The 21,869-nt window shown below is 48.4% G+C and overlaps 1 protein-coding gene across 1 annotated transcript in view; it reads left to right on the forward strand.

The window, feature by feature from the left end:
* The first annotated feature begins 365 nt into the window (after positions 1-365).
* Positions 366-21,869, forward strand: part of EFCAB5 (EF-hand calcium binding domain 5) — an 88,211-nt gene continuing 66,707 nt past the window's right edge. Inside the window, 2 exon segments of the mRNA XM_058163975.1 lie at positions 366-656; positions 19,765-20,333. Of these exon segments, the coding sequence (XP_058019958.1) occupies positions 19,777-20,333 (557 nt within the window). The 5' untranslated portion in view covers positions 366-656; positions 19,765-19,776.

Consider the following 21,869-nt stretch of genomic DNA (forward strand, 5'->3'; position numbering starts at 1 on the left):
ACCTGCACCTGCAGGCCGAGAGAGAAAGCAGTTTGGTAAGGAAAGCTATTCCTCTGCAAGTCCCTGAAAAGGGCGGCCCCTTTCATCAATCCACCCACCCCACCTGCAGCCCTGACTTCAGGGCGTAGGAGTGAACAAGGATGAAAGAGAGTGCGACGTTTCCTGGCAGGGGAATCCAACAACTGGCAATTATGTGGTTGTAATGGGTTTCTCAGAGCCACAGGCAGTCCTCGACTTAAAACAGTTGGTTTGCTTGGAACAGCTCCCATCCTACAACAATACCTCCGTCTAAGACCCTAGAACAGGGGTCTCCAACCTTGGTCCCTTTAAGACTTGTGGACTTCAACTCCCAGAGTCCCTCGGAGTTGAAGTCCACAAGTCTTAAAGGGACCAAGGTTGGAGACCCCTGCCCTAGAACAGCAACATCTGCCTATCTTAAGTCCTCGGGAAGGGCTCGATAGGTAGACGGAAAAATAACCAAATCGAGCCTGAATATCTAGCCGACTGTGCTACGAACCGTATCCTCAACTTGCGACCGCAATGGAGGACAAAAGGTCGTCAAGCAAGAAATTTGTGGCTCCAGCCGCATCTTACGACTCGTCTTGCTTAAGTGACTGATTGTAGCTGTTAAGTTAGCAACAACGCTACCTGCAAAGGTGGGCTTCGCATAATTTAAAAACCGGTTTGCCCCAGCACTGAAAATGTGAGAATGCATGCATTATGTGCTTTGCTCGTGTGTGCGCTTACACCCATGTACATGGCTTAAAAAATGCAGCTAAATAAAACTTCAGAGTGCCAGGGTGGGTGGGCAGATCACAACTACTGTTTCGCCCAAAGGGGCTGAATCCAACCCCTGGCTACCTGTATTCCCATTTCTATTTTCAAACCTCCAGTTTATTTATTTATTTATTTATTTATTAATCATATTTATATACCGCCCTATCTCCCGAAGGACTCAGGGCGGTTTACAGGCACTTAAAAAACACATAGATACATAAATACACTATAAAAACAATTAAAAAAACTTATTCTATAAGCCTGTATTTTAAAATATAAAAAATAAAACCCAGTTAAAACCCATAAATTTAAAATCTAGCTCAGTCCTGCACAATTAAATAGGTATGTTTTGAGCCAGGGTCGAAGGTCAGTCCAGCTGACGAAGTCCGGGGTAGTTCGTTCCAGAGGGTGGAGCCCCCACAGAAGGCCCTTCCTGGCGCCGCAGGCGACATTGCCTCGCTGACGGCACCCTGAGGAGTCCCTCTCTGTGAGAGCGCACGGGTCGGTGAGAGGCATTCGGTAGCAGTAGGCGGTCCCGTAAATAACCCGGCCCATATATTATATTCCCGCTATTATTTCTTTCAGTCTTGCCATTCTTACAATATATTCATTGTCCGGGTGACGTAACGACCGCAACTGAGGCCAAAATTTCGGCTGCTAAGTGAGACATTCGTTAAGTGAGTTTTGTCCCGTTTTACAACCTTTCTTGGCACGCGTTGTTAAGTGAATCCCTGTAATTGTTGAGTTAGTCACCCGGTCGTTAAGTGAATCCGGCTTCCCCGCTGACTTGGCTTGTCAGAAGGTCGCCAAAGGGGATCACGTGACCACCACCCCCGGGACACTGCGACCGTCATAAATATGAGTCAGTTGGCAAGCAGCCGAGTTCTGATTACGTGAGCGTGCAGATGCTGCAACAGAGTCGTAAGTGTGAAAAAAGGTCATCGGTCATTTTTTTTCCAGTGCCGTTGTAAGTTTTGAACGGTCACTAAACAAACTGTTGTAAGTCCGGGATCACCAGTAAATTCCCAACTTTTCCCAAAGTGTTGACGGTGACGCCACCGTAGCCAACGGGAATGAAACCCCTAAAGCGATTCAGTGCCGGGAAGCTTAAAACGGTCTTAGCTCCCAGCCTCTGGAGTAGCTGGCTCTCTCCAGCGGGAAAATCTCCAGGGAGATTCCCACGGTTTCTCTCCCTACTCAGGTGAGGCCAAGCGGGTCTCCAGGCAGGGCCGGCCTCAAAACACACCTTCCCTGCCAAAAGCCCCAAACCTCCCTCTTTCTCCTTCTTGCCGAGGCTTGTAAACGATCCCTGGATCTAAAAGGGATCGGCTGGCGGACGTTCCTTTTCTCAACCCAGGAAAAATACCCTCCCTGGGGGCACGGAGAGAGAAGTCTTGACTTGCAAAGTAGGCAGGATCACTTGGCATTTGCTGCTAGGAAGCTAAAAGCCAGGTTTCGTTTTCGCTGCGCTCCCCTCCCGACGAAATAAAAAGCAGAACGTTCTTTTTTCTCTCCTCCTTTTCTCTATTTTTCTACTATTTTTCTGTGGGTTAAGTAACGCAGCCTCTGTCGTTTTTGATTATGAGGGATGATCCAATACGCAGTTTGGTCCCCATGTGTATAAGCCTTTTAGCTGCACTGTTAAGACAGAATGTTGCCTGGGATACACCATCTTGAAAGTAGTTTACACTTCAGAGCCCACATTATCTATCTACCTATCATCTATCTATCTATCTTTCTATCTATCTATCTATCTATCTATCTATCTATCTATCTATCTATCTGTCTGTCTATCTACCTATCTATCTATCATCTATCTATCTATCTATCTATCATTTGGTGGGGCTATATTTAAACTAAATTTGTGTGTCAGTGATTGTCTGACCTCTGCAGATGCTAAATACATGTGAATAACTGTAGTTTAGCTGGGGAATCCATGCAATTCTGCCCCCTGTTGGCCAAAGAGGTCACCAATCTCAGCGAACTTCAGAGTTGTGAACGTCAACCCCCAGCATGGCTCTACCACCCCAGGTAGATCCGTTGTAAATCAAGGACTACCTGTATTAAGCCCTAGCATTGTTACTAAGCCCTACTTGAGCAGGTGGCTGGACTAGAAAAACTAAAAAGTCCCTTCCAGCTCTGTTCTGTTCTGTTCTATTCTGTTCTGTTCTATGCTATGCTATGCTATGCTATGCTATGCTATTCTATTCTATTCTATTCTATTCTATTCTTTCTATTCTATTCTATTATTTCTATTCTATTTTATGCTATTCTGAATGTATCTTTTCTTTTATGGACACTGAGAGCAGATGCACCAAGACAAATTCTTTGTGTGTCCAATCACACTTGGCCAATAAAAAATTCTATTCTATTCTATTCTATTCTATTCTATTCTATGCTATGCTATTCATTCTATTCTATTCTATTCTTTCTATTCTATTCTATTATTTCTTATGCTATTCTGAATGTATCTTTTCTTTTATGTACACTGAAAACATACGCACCAAGACAAATTCCTTGTGTGTCCAATCATACTTGGCCAATAAAAAATTCTATTCTATTCTATTCTATTCTATTCTATTCTATTCTATTCTATTCTATTCTATTCTATTCTATTCTATTCTATTCTATTCTATTATTTCTATTCTATTTTATGCTATTCTGAATGTATCTTTTCTTTTATGGACACTGAGAGCGTACGCACCAAGACAAATTCCTTGTGTGTCCAATCATACTTGGCCAATAAAAAATTCTATTCTATTCTATTCTATTCTATTCTGCATTCCAATATCTAATCTAATTTATTCTATTCTATTCTATTCTACTTTCTGTATTTCTATTCTATTCTATTCTATTCCATTCTGCATTCCAATATCTATTCTATTCTATTCTACTCTACTCTACTCTAATCTGGACTTGCAATGCATTCTTACATCCAAACTCCGTGCAGTCTGCTGACATCCCAGTTCCGATGAAGGCAGTGGTCGCTTCTCAATTTTTCTCTCTTTTTGCAAGAGCCCTCCTCTTCTGAGGCCTTGACCCCAAGCAAAGCCTTGCCAGTTACAGTATTTACAGTAAATGTCTTGGCTTGATATTTCGGCATTCCAGGGATATTTGAGAACGTTCTGTATAAAACGCTCGGAATAGCCATGAGAGCCTCGCGAGGAACAGCCAAAAACAGCACAAGAAAGACGCTGGAGGGTTTGAAAACGCACGTAGGGGAAAAGTAAACAAGGCAGCAGGAACGGAATAACACCCACCATCCCTCCTAGTGTTGGCATCAGAAAAATCATACTTCTCTTTGGAACTTTAAGTCTGCTAAAGAGAGGAACAGTGGCATGTTGCTATCAAGGGGGCACCAATATGGCGTAATTCAGGGTTTCTCAACCTTAGCAACTTTAAGATGGGTGGACTTCAATTTTCACAGTTCCCCAGCCACAGTGCTTTAGGAGGGGTGGACTTGACTCCCAGAATCCCCCAGCCTGCTTTAAGGGGTGGACTCAAACTCCCAGAATCCCCCAGCCAGCCTGCTTTTAGGGGTGGACTCCAACTGCCAGAATTCCCCAGCCAGCCTGATTTAAGGGGTGGACTTCCACTCCCAGAATCCCCAGCCAGTATGCTTTAAGAGGGCAGGACTTCCACTCCCAGAATCCCCTAGCCAGCCATACTTTAAAAGGGGAGGACTCCCAGAATCCCCCAGCCTGGATGCTTTAAGAGGGGTGGACTTCCACTCCCAGAATCCCCCAGCCATCATGCTTTAAGAGGGGTGGACTTCCACTCCCAGAATCCCCCAGCCATCATGCTTTAAGAGGGGTGGACTTCCACTCCCAGAATTCCCCAGTCATCATGCTTTAAGAGAGGAGGACTTCCACTCCCAGAATTCCCCAGCCAGCATGCTTTAAGAGGGGAGGACTTCCAGTCCCAGAATCCCCCAGCCAGCCATGCTTTAAGAGGGGAGGACTCCACCCCAGAATTCCCCAGCCAGCCTGCTTTAAGAGGAGGACTTCCACCCCAGAATCCCCAGCCAGCCTGCTTTAAGAGGAGGACTTCCACCCCAGAATCCCCAGCCAGCCTGCTTTAAGAGGAGGACTTCCACCCCAGAATCCCCAGCCAGCCTGCTTTAAGAGGAGGACTTCCACTCCCAGAATCCCCAGCCAGCCTGCTTTAAGAGGAGGACTTCCACCCCAGAATCCCCAGCCAGCCTGCTTTAAGAGGAGGACTCACCCCAGAATCCCCAGCCAGCCATGCTTTAAGAGGAGGACTTCCACTCCCAGAATCCCCAGCCAGCCTGCTTTAAGAGGAGGACTTCCACCCCAGAATCCCCAGCCAGCCTGCTTTAAGAGGAGGACTTCCACTCCCAGAATCCCCAGCCAGCCTGCTTTAAGAGGGAGGACTTCCACCCCAGAATCCCCAGCCAGCCTGCTTTAAGAGGAGGACTTCCACTCCCAGAATCCCCAGCCAGCCTGCTTTAAGAGGAGGACTTCCACCCCAGAATCCCCAGCCAGCCTGCTTTAAGAGGAGGACTTCCACCCCAGAATCCCCAGCCAGCCTGCTTTAAGAGGAGGACTTCCACCCCAGAATCCCCAGCCAGCCTGCTTTAAGAGGAGGACTTCCACCCCAGAATCCCCAGCCAGCCTGCTTTAAGAGGAGGACTCCACCCCAGAATCCCCAGCCAGCCTGCTTTAAGAGGAGGACTTCACTCCCAGAATCCCCAGCCAGCCTGCTTTAAGGAGGACTTCCACCCCAGAATCCCCAGCCAGCCATGCTTTAAGAGGAGGACTTCCACCCCAGAATCCCCAGCCAGCCTGCTTTAAGAGGAGGACTCCACCCCAGAATCCCCAGCCAGCCTGCTTTAAGAGGAGGACTTCCACTCCCAGAATCCCCCAGCCTGGATGCTTTAAGAGGGGTGGACTTCCACTCCCAGAATCCCCCAGCCAGTATGCTTTAAGAGGGGAGGACTTCCATTCCAAGAATTCCCCAGCCAGCATGCTTTAAGAGAGGAGGACTCCAACTCCCAGAATCCCCCAGCCATCATGCTTTAAGAGGGGTGGACTTCCACTCCCAGAATCCCCCAGCCATCATGCTTTAAGAGGGGTGGACTTCCACTCCCAGAATTCCCCAGTCATCATGCTTTAAGAGAGGAGGACTTCCACTCCCAGAATTCCCCAGCCAGCATGCTTTAAGAGGGGAGGACTTCCAGTCCCAGAATCCTCCAGCCAGCCATGCTTTAAGAGGGGAGGACTCCGACTTCCAGAATTCCCCAGCCTGTATGCTTTAAGAGGGGAGGACTTCCACTCCCAGAATCCCCCAGCCAGCATGCTTTAAGAGGGGAGGACTTCCACTCCCAGAATCCCCCAGCCAGTATGCTTTAAGAGGGGAGGACTTCCACTCCCAGAATCCCCCAGCCAGCCATGCTTTAAGAGGGGAGGACTCCAACTCCCAGAATCCCCCAGCCAGCCATGCTTTAAGAGGGGAGGACTCCAACTCCCAAAATCCCCCAGCCAGTATGCTTTAAGAGGGGAGGACTTCCATTCCAAGAATCCCCCAGCCAGCCTGCGTTAAGAGGGGAGGACTTCCACTCCCAGAATCCCCCAGCCAGTATGCTTTAAGAGGGGAGGACTTCCACTCCCAGAATTCCCCAGCCAGCCATGCTTTAAGAGGGGAGGACTTCCACTCCCAGAATCCCCCAGCCAGCCTGCTTTAAGAGGGGAGGACTCCGACTTCCAGAATCCCCCAGCCAGCCATGCTTTAAGAGGGGAGGACTCCGACTTCCAGAATTCCCCAGCCTGTATGCTTTAAGAGGGGAGGACTTCCACTCCCAGAATCCCCCAGCCAGCATGCTTTAAGAGGGGAGGACTTCCACTCCCAGAATCCCCCAGCCAGCCATGCTTTAAGAGGGGAGGACTCCAACTCCCAGAATCCCCCAGCCAGTATGCTTTAAGAGGGGAGGACTTCCACTCCCAGAATCCCCCAGCCAGCCATGCTTTAAGAGGGGAGGACTCCAACTCCCAAAATCCCCAGCCATGCTTTAAGAGGGGTGGACTTCCACTCCCAGAATCCCCCAGCCAGCCATGCTTTAAGAGGGGAGGACTCCAACTCCCAGAATCCCCCAGCCAGTATGCTTTAAGAGGGGAGGACTTCCACTCCCAGAATCCCCCAGCCAGCCATGCTTTAAGAGAGGAGGACTTCCACTCCCAGAATCCCCCAGCCAGTATGCTTTAAGAGGGGTGGACTTCCACTCCCAGAATCCCCCAGCCAGCCATGCTTTAAGAGGGGAGGACTCCAACTCCCAAAATCCCCCAGCCAGCCATGCTTTAAGAGGGGAGGACTCCAACTCCCAGAATCCCCCAGCCAGCCATGCTTTAAGAGGGGAGGACTCCAACTCCCAAAATCCCCCAGCCAGTATGCTTTAAGAGGGGAGGACTTCCATTCCAAGAATCCCCCAGCCAGCCTGCGTTAAGAGGGGAGGACTTCCACTCCCAGAATCCCCCAGCCAGCCATGCTTTAAGAGGGGAGGACTCCAACTCCCAGAATCCCCCAGCCAGCCATGCTTTAAGAGGGGAGGACTCCAACTCCCAGAATCCCCCAGCCAGCCATGCTTTAAGAGGGGAGGACTTCCATTCCAAGAATCCCCCAGCCAGCCTGCGTTGAGAGGGGTGGACTCCAACTCCCAGAATTCCTCAGCCAGCCTGCTTTAAGAGGAATGGGCGTCCACTCTATTCAATCATTTGCCACTTTCCAGAAAAGCAAACTGATAGGGAAAGCTGGACTCACTTAAAGACTGTGTGATTGACTTAACAACTGCAGTGATTCATTTAACAACCATATTAAAAAAAGTCATAAACTTGGGCATGACTTAACAGTTGCCTTGCTTCTGGTCCATAGTATGGACATAATTTGAGGACAACCTCTAGGTCATTCTTGGCTTGTTCAAGATATTCTCATCAATTTTTTCCAAATCTGTATAAGCGTAATACAGGTGGTCCTTGACTTATGACTCCAACTGAGCCCAAAACCTCCGTTGCTAAGCGAGACATTTTTTAAAGTGAGGTTTGCTCCGTTTCACGACCTTTCTTGCCACCGTTGTTAAGTGAATCACTGCAGTTGTTAAGTTAGTAAGACGGTCTTTAAGTGAATCTGGCTTCCCAGTTGACGTTGCTTGTCAGAAGGTCGCAAAAGGGGATCACGTGACCGTCAGAAAACTGCGACCGTCATAAATATGAGTCAGCTGCCAAGCATCTGAATTTTGATTATGTGACCCTGGGGAAGCTGCAAAGGTCGTAAATGTGAAAAACCGACCATAAGTCATTTTTTTCTCTGCTGTTTTAACTTTGAATGGTCACTAAATGAACCGTTTTAAATTGAGGACTATCTGTATAATACCTTATAATCTTACATTACCTGTCCAGAATCGAATTTGTGACTTGGGCAGTCATATAAATCAATGAAACAAATAAAGAAATAGACATTTATTTACATAACATTTTCTCTACGTTTTCCAGATATCCCCACGTATTATTACAAAGATCATTATTTTTATTATTCTTATCTTTGCTATCATTATAGTCTCCTTTATGCCCTTCCTGACATTATCTAACATTATTGTTTGCTTTCTCCTTGCATAAAGGTCTTTATTTCTATCTGCATTCTCCGTCTACGTTGAGTGTGTAAGTAGGTTGACATTTCCTCTATTAAAGTACGATATTAATCCGAATTTTCACATTCTCTTTTCACGATAAATTTTCCTGCTCTTTATTCTCAGCTCATAATATGCGATCCTGTGCATACAGATAGTCCTCCACATATGACTGCAGTTGAGAGCAAAATTTCAGTTGCTAAGTAAGCAAGGTGGTTTTTAAGTGAGTCGCACCCAGTTTTACACCCCTTTTTGACATGGCTGTTCAGCTGCACTTGTTACAGGAATCAGATTACAAATGTCAGAATCACAAGAGTTGGAAGGGACTTTGGAGGTCTTCTAGTCCAACCCCCTGCTCAGGCAGGAGACCCTTTCTACACCATTCCAGACGGTTGTTAAGCGAATCCACCTACTTCCATTGACTTTCCTTGTTGGAAGCTGGCTGGGAAGCTGCAAAAATTGAACCCAAACTGTCCGTTACTAAGTGAAACATTTGTTAGGTGAATATTGCCACATTTTACAACCTTTCTTGCCACCGTTGTTAAGTGAATCACAGCAGCCAATAATGGAGTAACCCGGTTGTTAAATGAATCTGTTTCCCCAACGACGTTGCTTGTCACAAGGTCGCAAAAGGGGATCACGTGACCCCGGGACACTGCAACCGTCATAAATATGAATCGGTTGCCAAGGATCTAAATTTCGATCACATGACCATGGGGATGCCCTAACCGTCATAAGTGTGAAAAACGGTCCCCCTCCTAGTGGTGGGATTCAAATAATTTAACTCCTGGAAGGGGCAGGGCGGGAAGGAGCAGGGCCAGCCAGCAATTTAACAACCGGTTCGCCCGAATCGGGCCGAACCGGCTGAATCCCATCACTGGTCCTAAGTCCCTTTTTCCAGCGCTGTTGTCTTCAAACAGTCTCTAAAGGAACAGCTGTAAGTAGAGGACTACCTGAATATAAATTAAATCAATACAGGTGCATAATACCCATTCTTGTTTACTCTGCTTTTCGAAACATCTTTCCCTCAATCCTTGTCTTTGTCGAGGTTCCTCCGAAGAAGAATCAAATATTTTGGCACCCTGAAAAAACACATACACACACACACACACACACACACACACCTTTGCTCTATTCCGCTTTCTGGTTGGCCCTGTGTAACCCGTGCAATCCAAAGTCTTGCTAGATGCAATGGAGCAATATATATATATATTTCTTAACCTTTCCTTGTTCGTTTGGCATTTCTTTCTCCCTCTGTGTTTGTGTCTCTATCTCTATTCTGCCTTTGTAAGATTAAAAAACCCCTTGCCTTATGCGCGGAAATCACGCACCGGTGCACTAATCTGCACACATTTTTTCTCGAGCCTCCTTTCTTTGCTATGGATACGGACCCAAATCTTTTCCAGATCATTCAATCTTGTTCCTGATTTGTTGGCGCCAGAAAGGTTAGCGGTTTAACAGCCTGGGCGCCTGCAGTATTTATAACCATTATTTCAAAGGTGGGGGTTTTGACAGCTCGCCCATTACCCCTGCCTCAATTTCTGCTGGAGGAGTCCTTAAATTTAGCCTCTCTCTAGAAATATTCTGTTATCTGGATTGCAAAAGGTTGCAGTATATAGTCTTGCTAGATTCCCCTGGCAAATTCAGGGATTGCTCTGGATTGTTCTGATTTGAGCTATGATGACTTCTTCTTTAATTTATACAAATTAAAATATTATTATTATTATTATTATTATTATTATTATTATTATTATTAATTATTCCCATTTTGCTTCTTTACTTGTTACAGTGGGGGGCACCGTTTTTCAGTGGTTCTCCTCCTTCCTCTCTGACCGGTCGCAGACGGTGTTGGCGGGGGGGGCAGAGATCGACCGCGAGGCGCCTCTTGTGTGGGGTGCCACAGGGATCGGTTCTCTCGCCCCTCCTGTTCAACATCTATATGAAGCCGCTGGGTGAGATCATCCGTGGTTTTGGGGTGCAGTGTCATTTGTATGCTGATGATACACAGCTGTACATTTCCACCCCTAACCACCCCAGCAAAGCCGTTGAAGTGATGTCCCAGTGTCTGGAGGCCGTGCGGGTTTGGATGGGGAAAAACAGGCTCCGACTCAACCCTTCCAAGACCGAGTGGCTGTGGATGCCGGCGTCCCGGTATAATCAGCTGAGGCCATCGCTGTCTGTGAGGGACGAGCCATTAGCCCCCACAGAGAGGGTCCGCAATCTGGCCGTTCTTCTGAATGTACAGCTGTCGCTTGAAGAGCATATGATGGCAGTCGCTAGGTTCGCCTGATGCGCCAGTTGCGTCCCTACTTAGACCGGGATTCCCTGTGCACAGTCACTCATGCCCTCGTCACTTCCCGCCTGGATTACTGCAACGCTCTCTACATGGGGCTCCCCTTGAAGAGCACCCGGAGGCTCCAACTGGTTCAGAATGCGGTTGCGCGGGTGATAGAGGGAGCGACACGTGGCTCCCATATAACACCTCTCCTGCGTAGGCTGCACTGGTTACCGGTGGTCTTCCGGGTGCAATTCAAGGTGTTGTTACCACCTTTAAAGCGCTCCATGGCATAGGGCCGGGTTATTTACGGGACCTCCTACTGCCACCGATAGCCTCCCATCAACCATGCACTCCCATAGGGAGGGTCTCCTCGGGGTGCCGTCAGCTAAACAATATCGGCTGGTGGCCCCCAGGGGGAGGGCCTTCTCTGTGGGGGCTCCAACCCTCTGGAACGAGCTACCACCAGGGATCCACCAACTCCCTGATCTCCGGACCTTTCGACGCGAGCTGAAAACATTTTTATTCCATCGCGCAGGACTGGCCTAATGGTTTCTAAACGGGGTTTTTTATTGGATTTTAGAAGTTTTTAGCCAATTTCGAATATTTGTTTTTAGATCTGTTCTTAATTTTTGTATTTTATTGTTTTTATCCTGGCTGAGTCCTTCGGGAGAAGGTCGGTATAAAAATCAAATAAACCTAAACCTAAATCTAAAACCTACAGTTTCTAATTCTACCTGAATGCCTGAAAAGTGGCCCTGATTTCAAAGCCTGCCCTTGATAAATAAACTGCCAGTTACAGATGCCTGTGGAGGACAAGTGACCTCAGGATGCAATTACAGAATAACCACTGGGAAGGGATCTTTGAGGACTTCTAGTCCAACCTCCTGCCGAAGGAGGAGATCCTATACAATTCTGGTCACATGGCTGTCTGGTCTATCTTGGAAAGCCTCCAATACTGGAGCACTCACAACTAAACAGATTAACAGAGTTCCACTGGTTAATTGTCCTCGCTGTTAGGAAGTTTCTCTTTAATTCCAGGTTGCTTCTCTGCTTGATGAGTTTCCACCCGTTGCTTCTTGTCCTGCCCTCAGGTGCTTTGGAGAATAGCTTGACCCCCAAATCTTCTTTGTGGCAACCCCTGAGATATGGGAACACAGCTATCATGTCTCCCCTAGTCCTTCTTTTCATTAAACTAGACATACCGAGTTCCTGCAACCGTTCTTCATATGTTTTAGCCTCCAGTCCCCTCATCATCTTTGTTGCTCTTCTCTGCACTCTTTCTAGAGTCTCCACATCTTTTTTACATCGTGGCGACCAAAACTGAATGCCGTATTCCAAGTGTGGCCTTACCAAGGCATTATAAAGCGGTATTAACACTTCATATGGCCCTGATCACAATTGATGTGAAGTACGCTAATGATGCCCGTTGCTGGCCCACACTACACAACTGGCCTCGGTTTACAAGGATTGGATAGAAACCATGTCATCATGATGGCTTCTATCCAATCCATGAGGGCTAACCTATGGCAGGAGCGCCAGAGGTGGCACGCAGCACCATTGCCACAGTTCAGCTCTGCCACGCATGTCTGCATGCCTCCCGCCGGCCAGCTGGGTCTCTACCACGCATGTGCAGGGGCGGGGCACATGCAGGGGGGGCGCGCAGGGCATGTATGGGGCATAAGGCGTGTGCTTTGGCCACTCGATCCAAAAAAGATTAGCCATCACTGACTTAGAACCATAGATTGTGCCCTCCAAGCTCTGTTCGCCCCGGCTGAGTTTCCAGCCACAACCATCTTTTGGTGAGTCTGAAGCAAGCTTGGAGGACCTTCCCTGGGGAAGGTCCAAGACCCCGTGACCATGAATGGTTGGGCTTTCCACCCACCCACCCCTCTCGTCCTTTCTCGGTTCTCACAACCCCGAGATGAAACCATGATGAGAACCCTCGGCGAGCTCACCTTTTCCAGCTGCCTGAGAAGATGGATTGCACCCCCCACCCTCCACCAACTGTCGCTTAGCAACCTCAAACATTTACACTGCCGGATTCTGCACAAGGCAGGGGCGTGCGCTGGAAGTCCGTGCAAGATTGCGGGCAGCTAAAATTAGACAGCCCCGTCACAGATTCTCTCGCGTTTTCAGATCAGATCTGCCCCAACAGGTAAGCCCCCATAAATCCATGGCATTTCTTAACACGGTGTCCTGCTAAGACAACCCGAAGGATGCCGAGATTTGGCCGAAAGGCGAGACGTCGGAGTGAGGATTCACATGTCGAAGGTGGTCATTTAATCTCAGGCAGCCTCTGTGAACTGTTAGTCCCATTTTATAAGGCCTTGGTAAGGGCACCCGTGGGATATCGCGTCTGGTTTTTGGTCGCCACGATATTTATTTATTGACTGGATTGATTGGGCCATACCAAACAGTGCAGAGATCCGGAAACAAATCGTTCCTGAAATTTGATAAAAGCAATTTAAAATGGAATTGGATAATAAGATGTAATGTAAAATGAAAATGGAATAAAATACAATAATTTGAGACATAGATAAAACATGATAAAATTATATTATATTAGGGGACTGGAGGCTAAAACATATGAAGAACGGTTGCAGGAACTCGGTATGCCTAGTTTAATGAAAAGAAGGACTGGGGGAGACATGATAGCAGTCTTCCAATATCTCAGGGGTTGCCACAAAGAAGATTTGGGGGTCAAGCTATTCTCCAAAGCACCTGAGGGTAGAACAAGAAGCAATGGGTGGAAACTAATCAAGGAGAGAAGCAACTTAGAACTAAGGAGAAATTTCCTGACAGTTAGAACAATTAATAAGTGGAACAACTTGCCTGCAGAAGTTGTGAATGCTCCAACACTGGAAGTTTTTAAGAAGATGTTGGATAACCATCTGTCTGAGATGATGTAGGGTTTCCTGCCTGGGCAGGGGGTTGGACTAGAAGGCCTCTAAGGTCCCTTCCAACTCTGTTGTTGTTGTTATATTTTGGTGTCACCCCTGCAATCTACCCCAATCAGTCCCGCGTATGCAGATCTCAACCGAACCATTTTGCGTAAGGATTGCGCTGTGTGAAATATTATTTTCAGATTCTGGCCGCACGTAAGGTAAGTCGTTTTGATATGGGCATCCCAATGGGTCCGTCGTTTGGTGTATAGACTGAGGTACCTGTTCCTCACCCTCTTATACAGGCAACGATCAAATAGGAGACGTCCACTGTAGGGCACAGAGTGGATTCTCCCATATCTGACCATTGCATCGAGCTGTTCGAATCTCGCTCGCGTAAATATCTCCCTGGGATGTTTCAGCAGTTGTAACTTCAAATAGCTGTCGCCACGATATAAAAAAAGATGTTGAGACTCTGGAAACAGTGCAGAGAAAAACAATGAAAATGATTAGGGGCAAGGGTGGTATTCACTTACTTTCTCTACTGGTTTGCAGATGTGAGTGCACACTTGCGCATGCGCTTACCTCGTGCGCGCGCACCTCTCCCACACATGTGCCCAGCCTTCTACACATATAGTTTGCTGGCGCATGCACCTGCTGCACAAGCGCCCGGCCTCAGAAACCTGCCTAAATAAGATGGCATAGAACTGGGGGCGGTTGGGCAGGCCCACCTGCTATTTCCACTACCGGTTCGGGCGAACCGGTCGGAACTGGCTGAATGCCACCTCTGATTAGGAGACTGGAGGCTCAAACGTACGAAGAACGCGGATGGAGTTTCGTTCTCCGAGCTGGTGGGTTGGTTTCTGAACGTTTCATTACCAGCCTAGGTAACACCTTCAGCAGATTTTGGCCAGAGGACGTCAGCATCTGTGTTCTGTTTCTAAGGGCTGCAGGCAGTGGTGGGATTCAGCTGGTTCGCACCCATTCGGGAGAACCGGTTGTTAACTTTCTAAGCAGTTCGGAGAACCGGCTGTTGGAAGAAATCTTATTTTGGTTTTTTTCCCCCACTTTACAGGGCTAATCCTGTAAGGAAGGCAGGAAGGAAACATTCTGGTGGTGTTTCTAGCCTCATCTTTATTGCCCTGCTTATAGAAACTGCCTCTCTGCTTAACCCTTATTACATTGTAACAGCTAAGGCGAAGCGCCCATCGACGTGAGTGACGTTGAGTTGACCACGCCCACACGGTCACATGACATCAAGCCACACCTACCCAGCTGGTCGTTAAGGCAGAGAACCGGTTGTTAAATTATTTGAATCCCACCACTGGCTGCAGGTGTGGGTGTGTCAAGTGGGGGGGGCGGTGTCTTGTAACCTTGATGAAGATGTTACCTAGCCTGGTAGCAAAACGTTCAGAAATCTTTCCAGAGTCTCAAGCTCTTTTATATAATCTGGTGACCAGAACTGGATGGAGTACTCTAGGTATGGCCTTACTAAGGCTTTATAGCAGGGGTCTCTGTTATGTATCTTTAAATATTTAGGCGGGAAACAAGCACGTTGCTGATTGGTTGAAGCCGCCGGTTAAACAGTATATAAAGGGTTGTTTTTCCCCAGCCAGGTTGCTGGGTTCACCATATATTAAAGAGCTGTTGTCACTACCCTGGTCTCCAGCCTCGTTACTTCCCGAACTTAACACTGGCGACGAAGGTGGGATCTCGAGGCTAAGGAGCACCAGAACCGAGCTGAAGCACGGAAGAACCGAACCCAGCAAACACAGGGCAGAAAAACGGAGATGGCCAGTTACACTCCGCCCGCACCGTTTGACCCGGCTAAAGAGAAATGGGGAACGTATATGACCCGTTTCGAAAGCTTTCTAGAAGCCAACGAACTGCAAGGAGTTCCAGACAACCGCAAAAGGGCATACTTTTTGAGCCACTGCGGTCCCGAGGTCATCGACATCGCGGAAGCCCTGGCAGAGCCAACGCTACAATCGGTATCGTGGCAAACTCTGCAAACCCTGCTAAAACCATTTCGCGCCAACGCCGCCCAAATACGCGGCGTTTTGAATTTGGAGAGCCACAGCTAGAGGGCGAATCCATCGGCGACTACATGGCCGCCTGCGGAAAGCCTCCAAAGACTGTGGGTACCGAGACCTGACGAGGTGCTGCTGAGCAACTCATCAGGGGGTCCGAGACATGCTTGGAGGCGACTGCTATCGAAAAGCAATCTGACGCTGGCAAACGCCTGGACGGCCCGAGCGCATGAAATGTCCACCCAAGCGGGAGACACTGCAAAAGCCTCTCACACCAAAGGCGAGCACAAAGTCAACCCCGTGCACCAAGAAGAGATCCAGACCGAATCCGACGGTGAGGATGAGGAAGGGGTCTGCCGAACCGAGAAACGCGGCAAAGAGGACCGGGACGAATGCGGAAGTTGCGGAGGTCAACACCAGCGCCAACGCTGCAAGTTTAAGGACGCAACATGTCGGCGGTGCGAGAAGAAGGGGCACCTAGCTCAAGTCTGTCGAGCTCCCCAACCTTCCCGCCGAAAATTCAAATCGGCCAATCAGAGCGCGGGATCGGCAAGGCGACCCGCGATTGGCTCAAACAAAAAAGGCGCGATTCAAACCAAACGACGGTGGTCATAGGTCACCAACCCGGGTGGAGAAGAAGATCTTCACCAAACCCAAAATAGAAGGAGTACGGTGCCGACTCAAGTAGACACTGGGTCAGCGATCACCATCATGTCCTGGGACACTTTGGCGGTCACTGCCATCAGTCGCAAGCGCCACCTGCAAACACAACGGCTACGAGTCCACGACTACCAAGGGAATCGATCCCTGTTCGAGGGACCACCTCCGTCCGAGTCGAGCACGGACCACACAAGAAGACCCTGCCCATCACGATCGTCAAGGGACCCTGCCTAGTTTGTTGGGACTAGACTGGTTTCGCACTGGGCATGGGAGTGACTGGCATCTACAGAAGTGACTGTAACCTGAAAGACATACTCATGAACGAGTTCAAGATGTCTTCAAGGACTGCCTGGGCAAGTACAAGGGGACCCCTATTTCCTTCAACTTAGACCCCAGGTAGCTCCATTAGGTTAAAGGCAAGGAGAGTCCTTTGCCCTTAAACCAAAATTGACAAGGAGCTAGATAAGCTCATAAATCAGGGATTTTGGTGCCAGTCGATCACGCAAAGTGGGAGACGCCAATCGTCACCCCAGTAAAACCAGATGGGTCAATTAGAATCTGCGCTGACTACAAGGCGACTTAAACAAAGCCTTACAGAAAAGCGCCACCAGTTCCCGTGGTGCAACACTTGCTGCACTCTTTGGGGCAAGGGCAAGTCTTTGCAAAGTTAGACTTGGCCCAAGCCTACCAACAACTGCCCAGTAGACGCCAACACAGTCAAGCCCAAACGATTGTAACTCACAGGGGGCCTTCAAGTGCACCCGATTACAATTTGGGGTGAGTGGCACCGGGCTGTTCCAAAACTTAATGGAACGACTTCTGCAAGGGCTCCCAGGGTAGTTCCTTACTGATGATGTATTGATATCAGGGAAACGAGAGGAATTGGGGAGCGTTGAGAAAGGTTCTGGGCATTTTCCGTCAGCCGGACTAAAGGTTAAAGTGAACAAATGCCAGATAGGGGTAGAATCCGAATTCTTGGGCCACCGAATAGACAAGAAAGGAATTCACCCCACTGAGAGCAAGGTCAAGGCAATCAGAAAGGCTCCAGCGCCCAAAACAAAACAGAGCTACAGGCATTCCTGGGCTAGTGAATTTTACGCGTTTTTTAAAAACAAAGCGACTGCTGCTGAACCGCTGCATAAGCTTCTAGGAAAAATACTGTTTGGTCTTGGGGAAAGTCGGAAAGTAGGGCTTTAAGCAGTAAAAACCTGCTCTCGGCGACAGCCTGCTCATCCAGTATCATAGCTCATTACCACTAGTGCTGGTTTATATGCCTCCTTACGGGTGGGGCTGTACTCAGCCACAGACTGCCAAACGGCACAGAAGCCCCTATAGCCTTCTACTCCAGAACGATGTCCTCCCCAGAGAGGAACTATAGCCAGTTAGATAAGGAAGCGCTAGCAATTGTGTCAGGGTAAAAAATTCACGAATATGTTTTGGGCAGACTTTGAAATTGTGACTGACCACAGACCGCTGTTAGAATACTGGCTGGCGATCGCCCAACGCCTGTGGCACTTTCGCCACGATTGACTCGATGGACTATTTTCTTAGCCGCTATTCTACAAGCTGCAGCATCGACCAGGAAAAGAAGTGGGGCATGCGGACGCTAAGCAGATGCCCACTACCAGGGCGATCAAGACCCCACCGGGACGCCCATCCTGCTTATTGACTCTTGACTCTGGCCCAGTCACATCTAAGGAAGTGGCTCGGCATCATACCGACATTATGTTAAGGACTGTACCGGTTGGGTACAGAGGGTGTCGCGCCGGGCTTAACGGTTTAAGGAATTTGTAAAAACGTGATGAGCTCTCGGCTCAAGGGGTGCCTGTTATGGGGTGATCGTGGTGGTAATCCCGGATAATTAAGGGGAAAGGTATTGGACCTCCTCCACGAGGGTCACCCAGGGATCAAGGATGAAGGGGCTAGCAAGAAGCTATGTGTGGTGGCCACCATGGACTCAGAGATTGCTGAGAGGGTAGGAAATGCCAGGCTTGCCAAGAGTCCAGACCTCTACCCCAACGGCCCCAGTCAGGAATGGGAAAACCCCAAGGGCCCTGGTCAAGAATCCACATTGATTTTGCTGGCCCTTTCCACGGCCAAACCTTCCTAGTGGTTGTCGATGCATTCTCTAAATGGTTGGAGATCATACTCATGAAATCCACCACGGCCGAGGCAGTAATCGCAGCCCTGCGCCACCTATTCGAACCCACGGGTTGCCTGACACCTGGTGTCCGACAACGCCCGCACCACGGCAGCCCAGTTTGAGGAATACTTGGCAGAGGAGGGCATCCGACATGCCCTCTCTGCGCCTTTCCACCCCTGCGCCGAATGGTTGCAGAGCGCTCCGTCCGAGCGCTAAGGAGGCATTGTCCAGGCTCAAGCCAGGTGACTGGCAAACAAAGATAGATTTCTTTCTGGCCGCTCAGCACAGAACCCCAAGCACTGCTACAGGCAGAAGCCCAGCCGAATTATTGATGGACGGAAACTCCGTGCCCACTTGACTGCTTGAATCCCCATTACACACCAGAGGGTTACAAGGGGAACTAGAAAACGAGAGAAATGGGCATAGGCGATCGAGTGTGGGCCCGCAACTATGGGGACGGCCCAAGTTGGCTCGCAGGGCAAATCATAAAAGCAACCGTCCAAAGTCATACTTGGTCGAATTACAAGACAACCGAGTATGGAGGCGCCACATAGATCAGATAAGGAAACGAATAGCTGAACAACCTGAGCTAGCTGAGACAGATCAATGACCACTCCTTATTTGAACCCACAGCTGACCATAACCCGGGAGGCGCAAGACTTAGCTGAGGTCCCGGAGGTCCAGCGACGCCATCAGGTTCCCGAGGGAAACAGCAGGAAAACGTGTAATCCAAGGCCGGATGGCCAAGAAAAGAGTCTGCCAGTAATCCAGGGCCCGATGGCCTGAGAAAGAGCTGGGAGAAAAAGCCCTCCGACCAGCTCAAACACCACCCAGGACTGAACCGCAGGTCCGAAAGAATTAGGAGACGCCCAGGTTATTTATGGACTACGCCGAAAAATAACATGTAAATAATATGTAAATAGTGGTAAAGTGTTTTCTGGGAGGGAGGAGTGTTATGTATCTTTAAATATTTAGGCGGAAACAAGCACGTTGTTGATTGGTTGAAGTCACGTTAAACAGTATATAAAGGGTTGTTTTTCCCAGCCAGGTTGCTGGGTTCACCATATATTAAAGAGCTGTTGTCACTACCCTGGTCTCTTTATAGAGTGGTTTTAGTAGATTGTATCCTCACTTCACCACTTTTATATGTGTCCTTTTGTCTTTCAATTTGTCAGATAGTTCTTTATGCATCCATGCTGGTTTCTTTTGAGATCTATTAATAATCTCACTTTTCAACAATTTCAACAATCCCTCTGTTAATGCAGGATTTTAGGATTGCCTTGGCTTTTTATGACAGCTGTGTTCATTCACATCTGTCGGAATCAGATCCTCCTTCCTTTTTCCCTCTTCCCTTGCAGAGACCCCCAAACATGGCCACGGACCCAGACGGGGAAAACGGTGCCGAAATCAACCATGGCAACGACCTCCCCGTGGGAGCAGGCAAGCCCAATTGGGGGACCGCCCTTCACTCCCTGACTCCGGCGGAGGATGCTCAGTGGAAGGCCGTTTTCCACGAGCGTGTCCAGCCACGGGCTTTGGATCTGCAGGGCATCAAGATGAAGAGACTGCAGAAGAAAACCCTCCAGCAGAAGAAGATGGAAAAGGAAGACCCGCCGGATAGCTTGTCCCAGGATTGGTTCAACACTGAGTCCATGACTCTGGAAACCCGGGCATATCTTCTCGATAAGCTTCTGCCCACTTTGGTGCCCGCCGTGGAGAAGCTGTTAAAGGTGGCAGAACGGAAACAGGCGCTGGAGCCGAAGGAATCCGAACCCTGCCCGTTTGACCCCATGATCTTCCTGGGCGAATACCTGATGAGACATAACCCTGCCTATGATCTGACCGCCAAGCCCAACCCGTACGTGCGAGGGTTGAAGGCCATCAGGGATCAGCTGAAGGCACGCGTCCCCGACACAACCCTGCACAAGTGAGTAGGTCCACCTGAGGGAAGCCGCTTCAAGCGGAAAGTTAGGCCTGCTAATAAGGAGAGAATATTTGTAACTCAGGATTGAACAGTGGGGGACTTGGTACTCTCTGAGCTTGGTGGATTTCTTGCAGGTGTTTCGTGACCCAGCTAGGTAACATCGTCAGTGCTAGAAGGGAGGAGGAGACTCGTTGTTGCTCTCTGGGCTTGGTGGTTTTCTTGCAGACATTTCATGACCCAACTAGGGAACATCATCAGTGCTAGAAGGAAGCGGGGTTTGTGGAGAAGAGAAGGAAGAGGAGGAGTAACAGGAGGAGGGAGGAGGAAGAGTAAGAGGGGGAGGAGTCCTTGGTGCTATCTGAGCTTGGTGCTTTTCTTGTAGATGTTGTACCGTCTTTCCCCGAAAATAAGACCTTGTCTTATATTTTTTTGAACCCTGAAATAAGCGCTCGGCCTTATTGCCATGCGCTCCAAAGCCCAATTGGGCTTATTATCAGAGGATGTCTTATTTTGGGGGAAACAGGGCATCTATCTATCTATCTATCTATCTATCTATCTATCCATCATCTATCTATCTATCCATCAATCCTCCATCTGTCATCTATCTGTCTTTCTGTCTGTCCGTCCATCCATCTATCCATCATCTCTCTCTCATCTGTCTATATCTATCTATATATCCAACCATCTGTCATCTATCTATCTATCCATCCATCTATCTATCTATCTATCTATCTATCTATCTATCTATCTATCTATCTATCCATCATCTACCTATCCATCAATCCATCCATCTGTCATCTATCTGTCTTTCTGTCTGTCTGTCCGTCCATCCATCTATCCATCATCTCTCTCTCATCTGTCTATATCTATCTATCTATCTATCTATCTATCTATCTATCTATCTATCTATCTATCTATCTATCCATCCATCCATCCATCCATCTATATATCCATCTATCTATCTATCTATCTATCTACCTACCTACCTACCTACCTACCTACCTACCTACCTACCGTGTTTCCCTGAAAACAAGACCCTCTCTTATATTTTTTTGAACCCTGAAATAAGTGCTCGGCCTTATTGCCATGCGCTCAAAAGCCCGATTGGGCTTATCACCAGGGGAGGTCTTATTCTGGGGGAAACAGGGTATTACCCAATTATTTATTTTATTTATTTATTTATTTATCGTATTTGTATAGGGACAAGGGAGTGTGGGGTTTGCAGAGAGAGGAGGAGGAGAGCTTGGTTCATTCCTTGCAGACATTTCATGACCCAACTAGGGAACATAGTTCTGGAAGCGAGGAGGAGGAGTGGGGGGACTGTGGGGTTCTTGTTGCTCTCTGAGCCGGGTAGTTTCCTTGCAGAGGTTTCATTATTCAACTACGTAGCATCATCAGTGCTGGAAGGGAATGGAGTTTTCCAGTGGTGGGATCCAAATTTTTTTTACTACCAGTTCTGTGGGCGTGGCGTGGCTTGGTGGGTGTGGCATGGTGGGCATGTCAGGGGAAGGATACTGTAAAATCTCCATTCCCACCCCA

The sequence above is a fragment of the Ahaetulla prasina genome, chromosome 1 (genome assembly GCF_028640845.1).
Source record: "Ahaetulla prasina isolate Xishuangbanna chromosome 1, ASM2864084v1, whole genome shotgun sequence".
Classification (NCBI taxonomy): domain Eukaryota; kingdom Metazoa; phylum Chordata; class Lepidosauria; order Squamata; family Colubridae; genus Ahaetulla; species Ahaetulla prasina.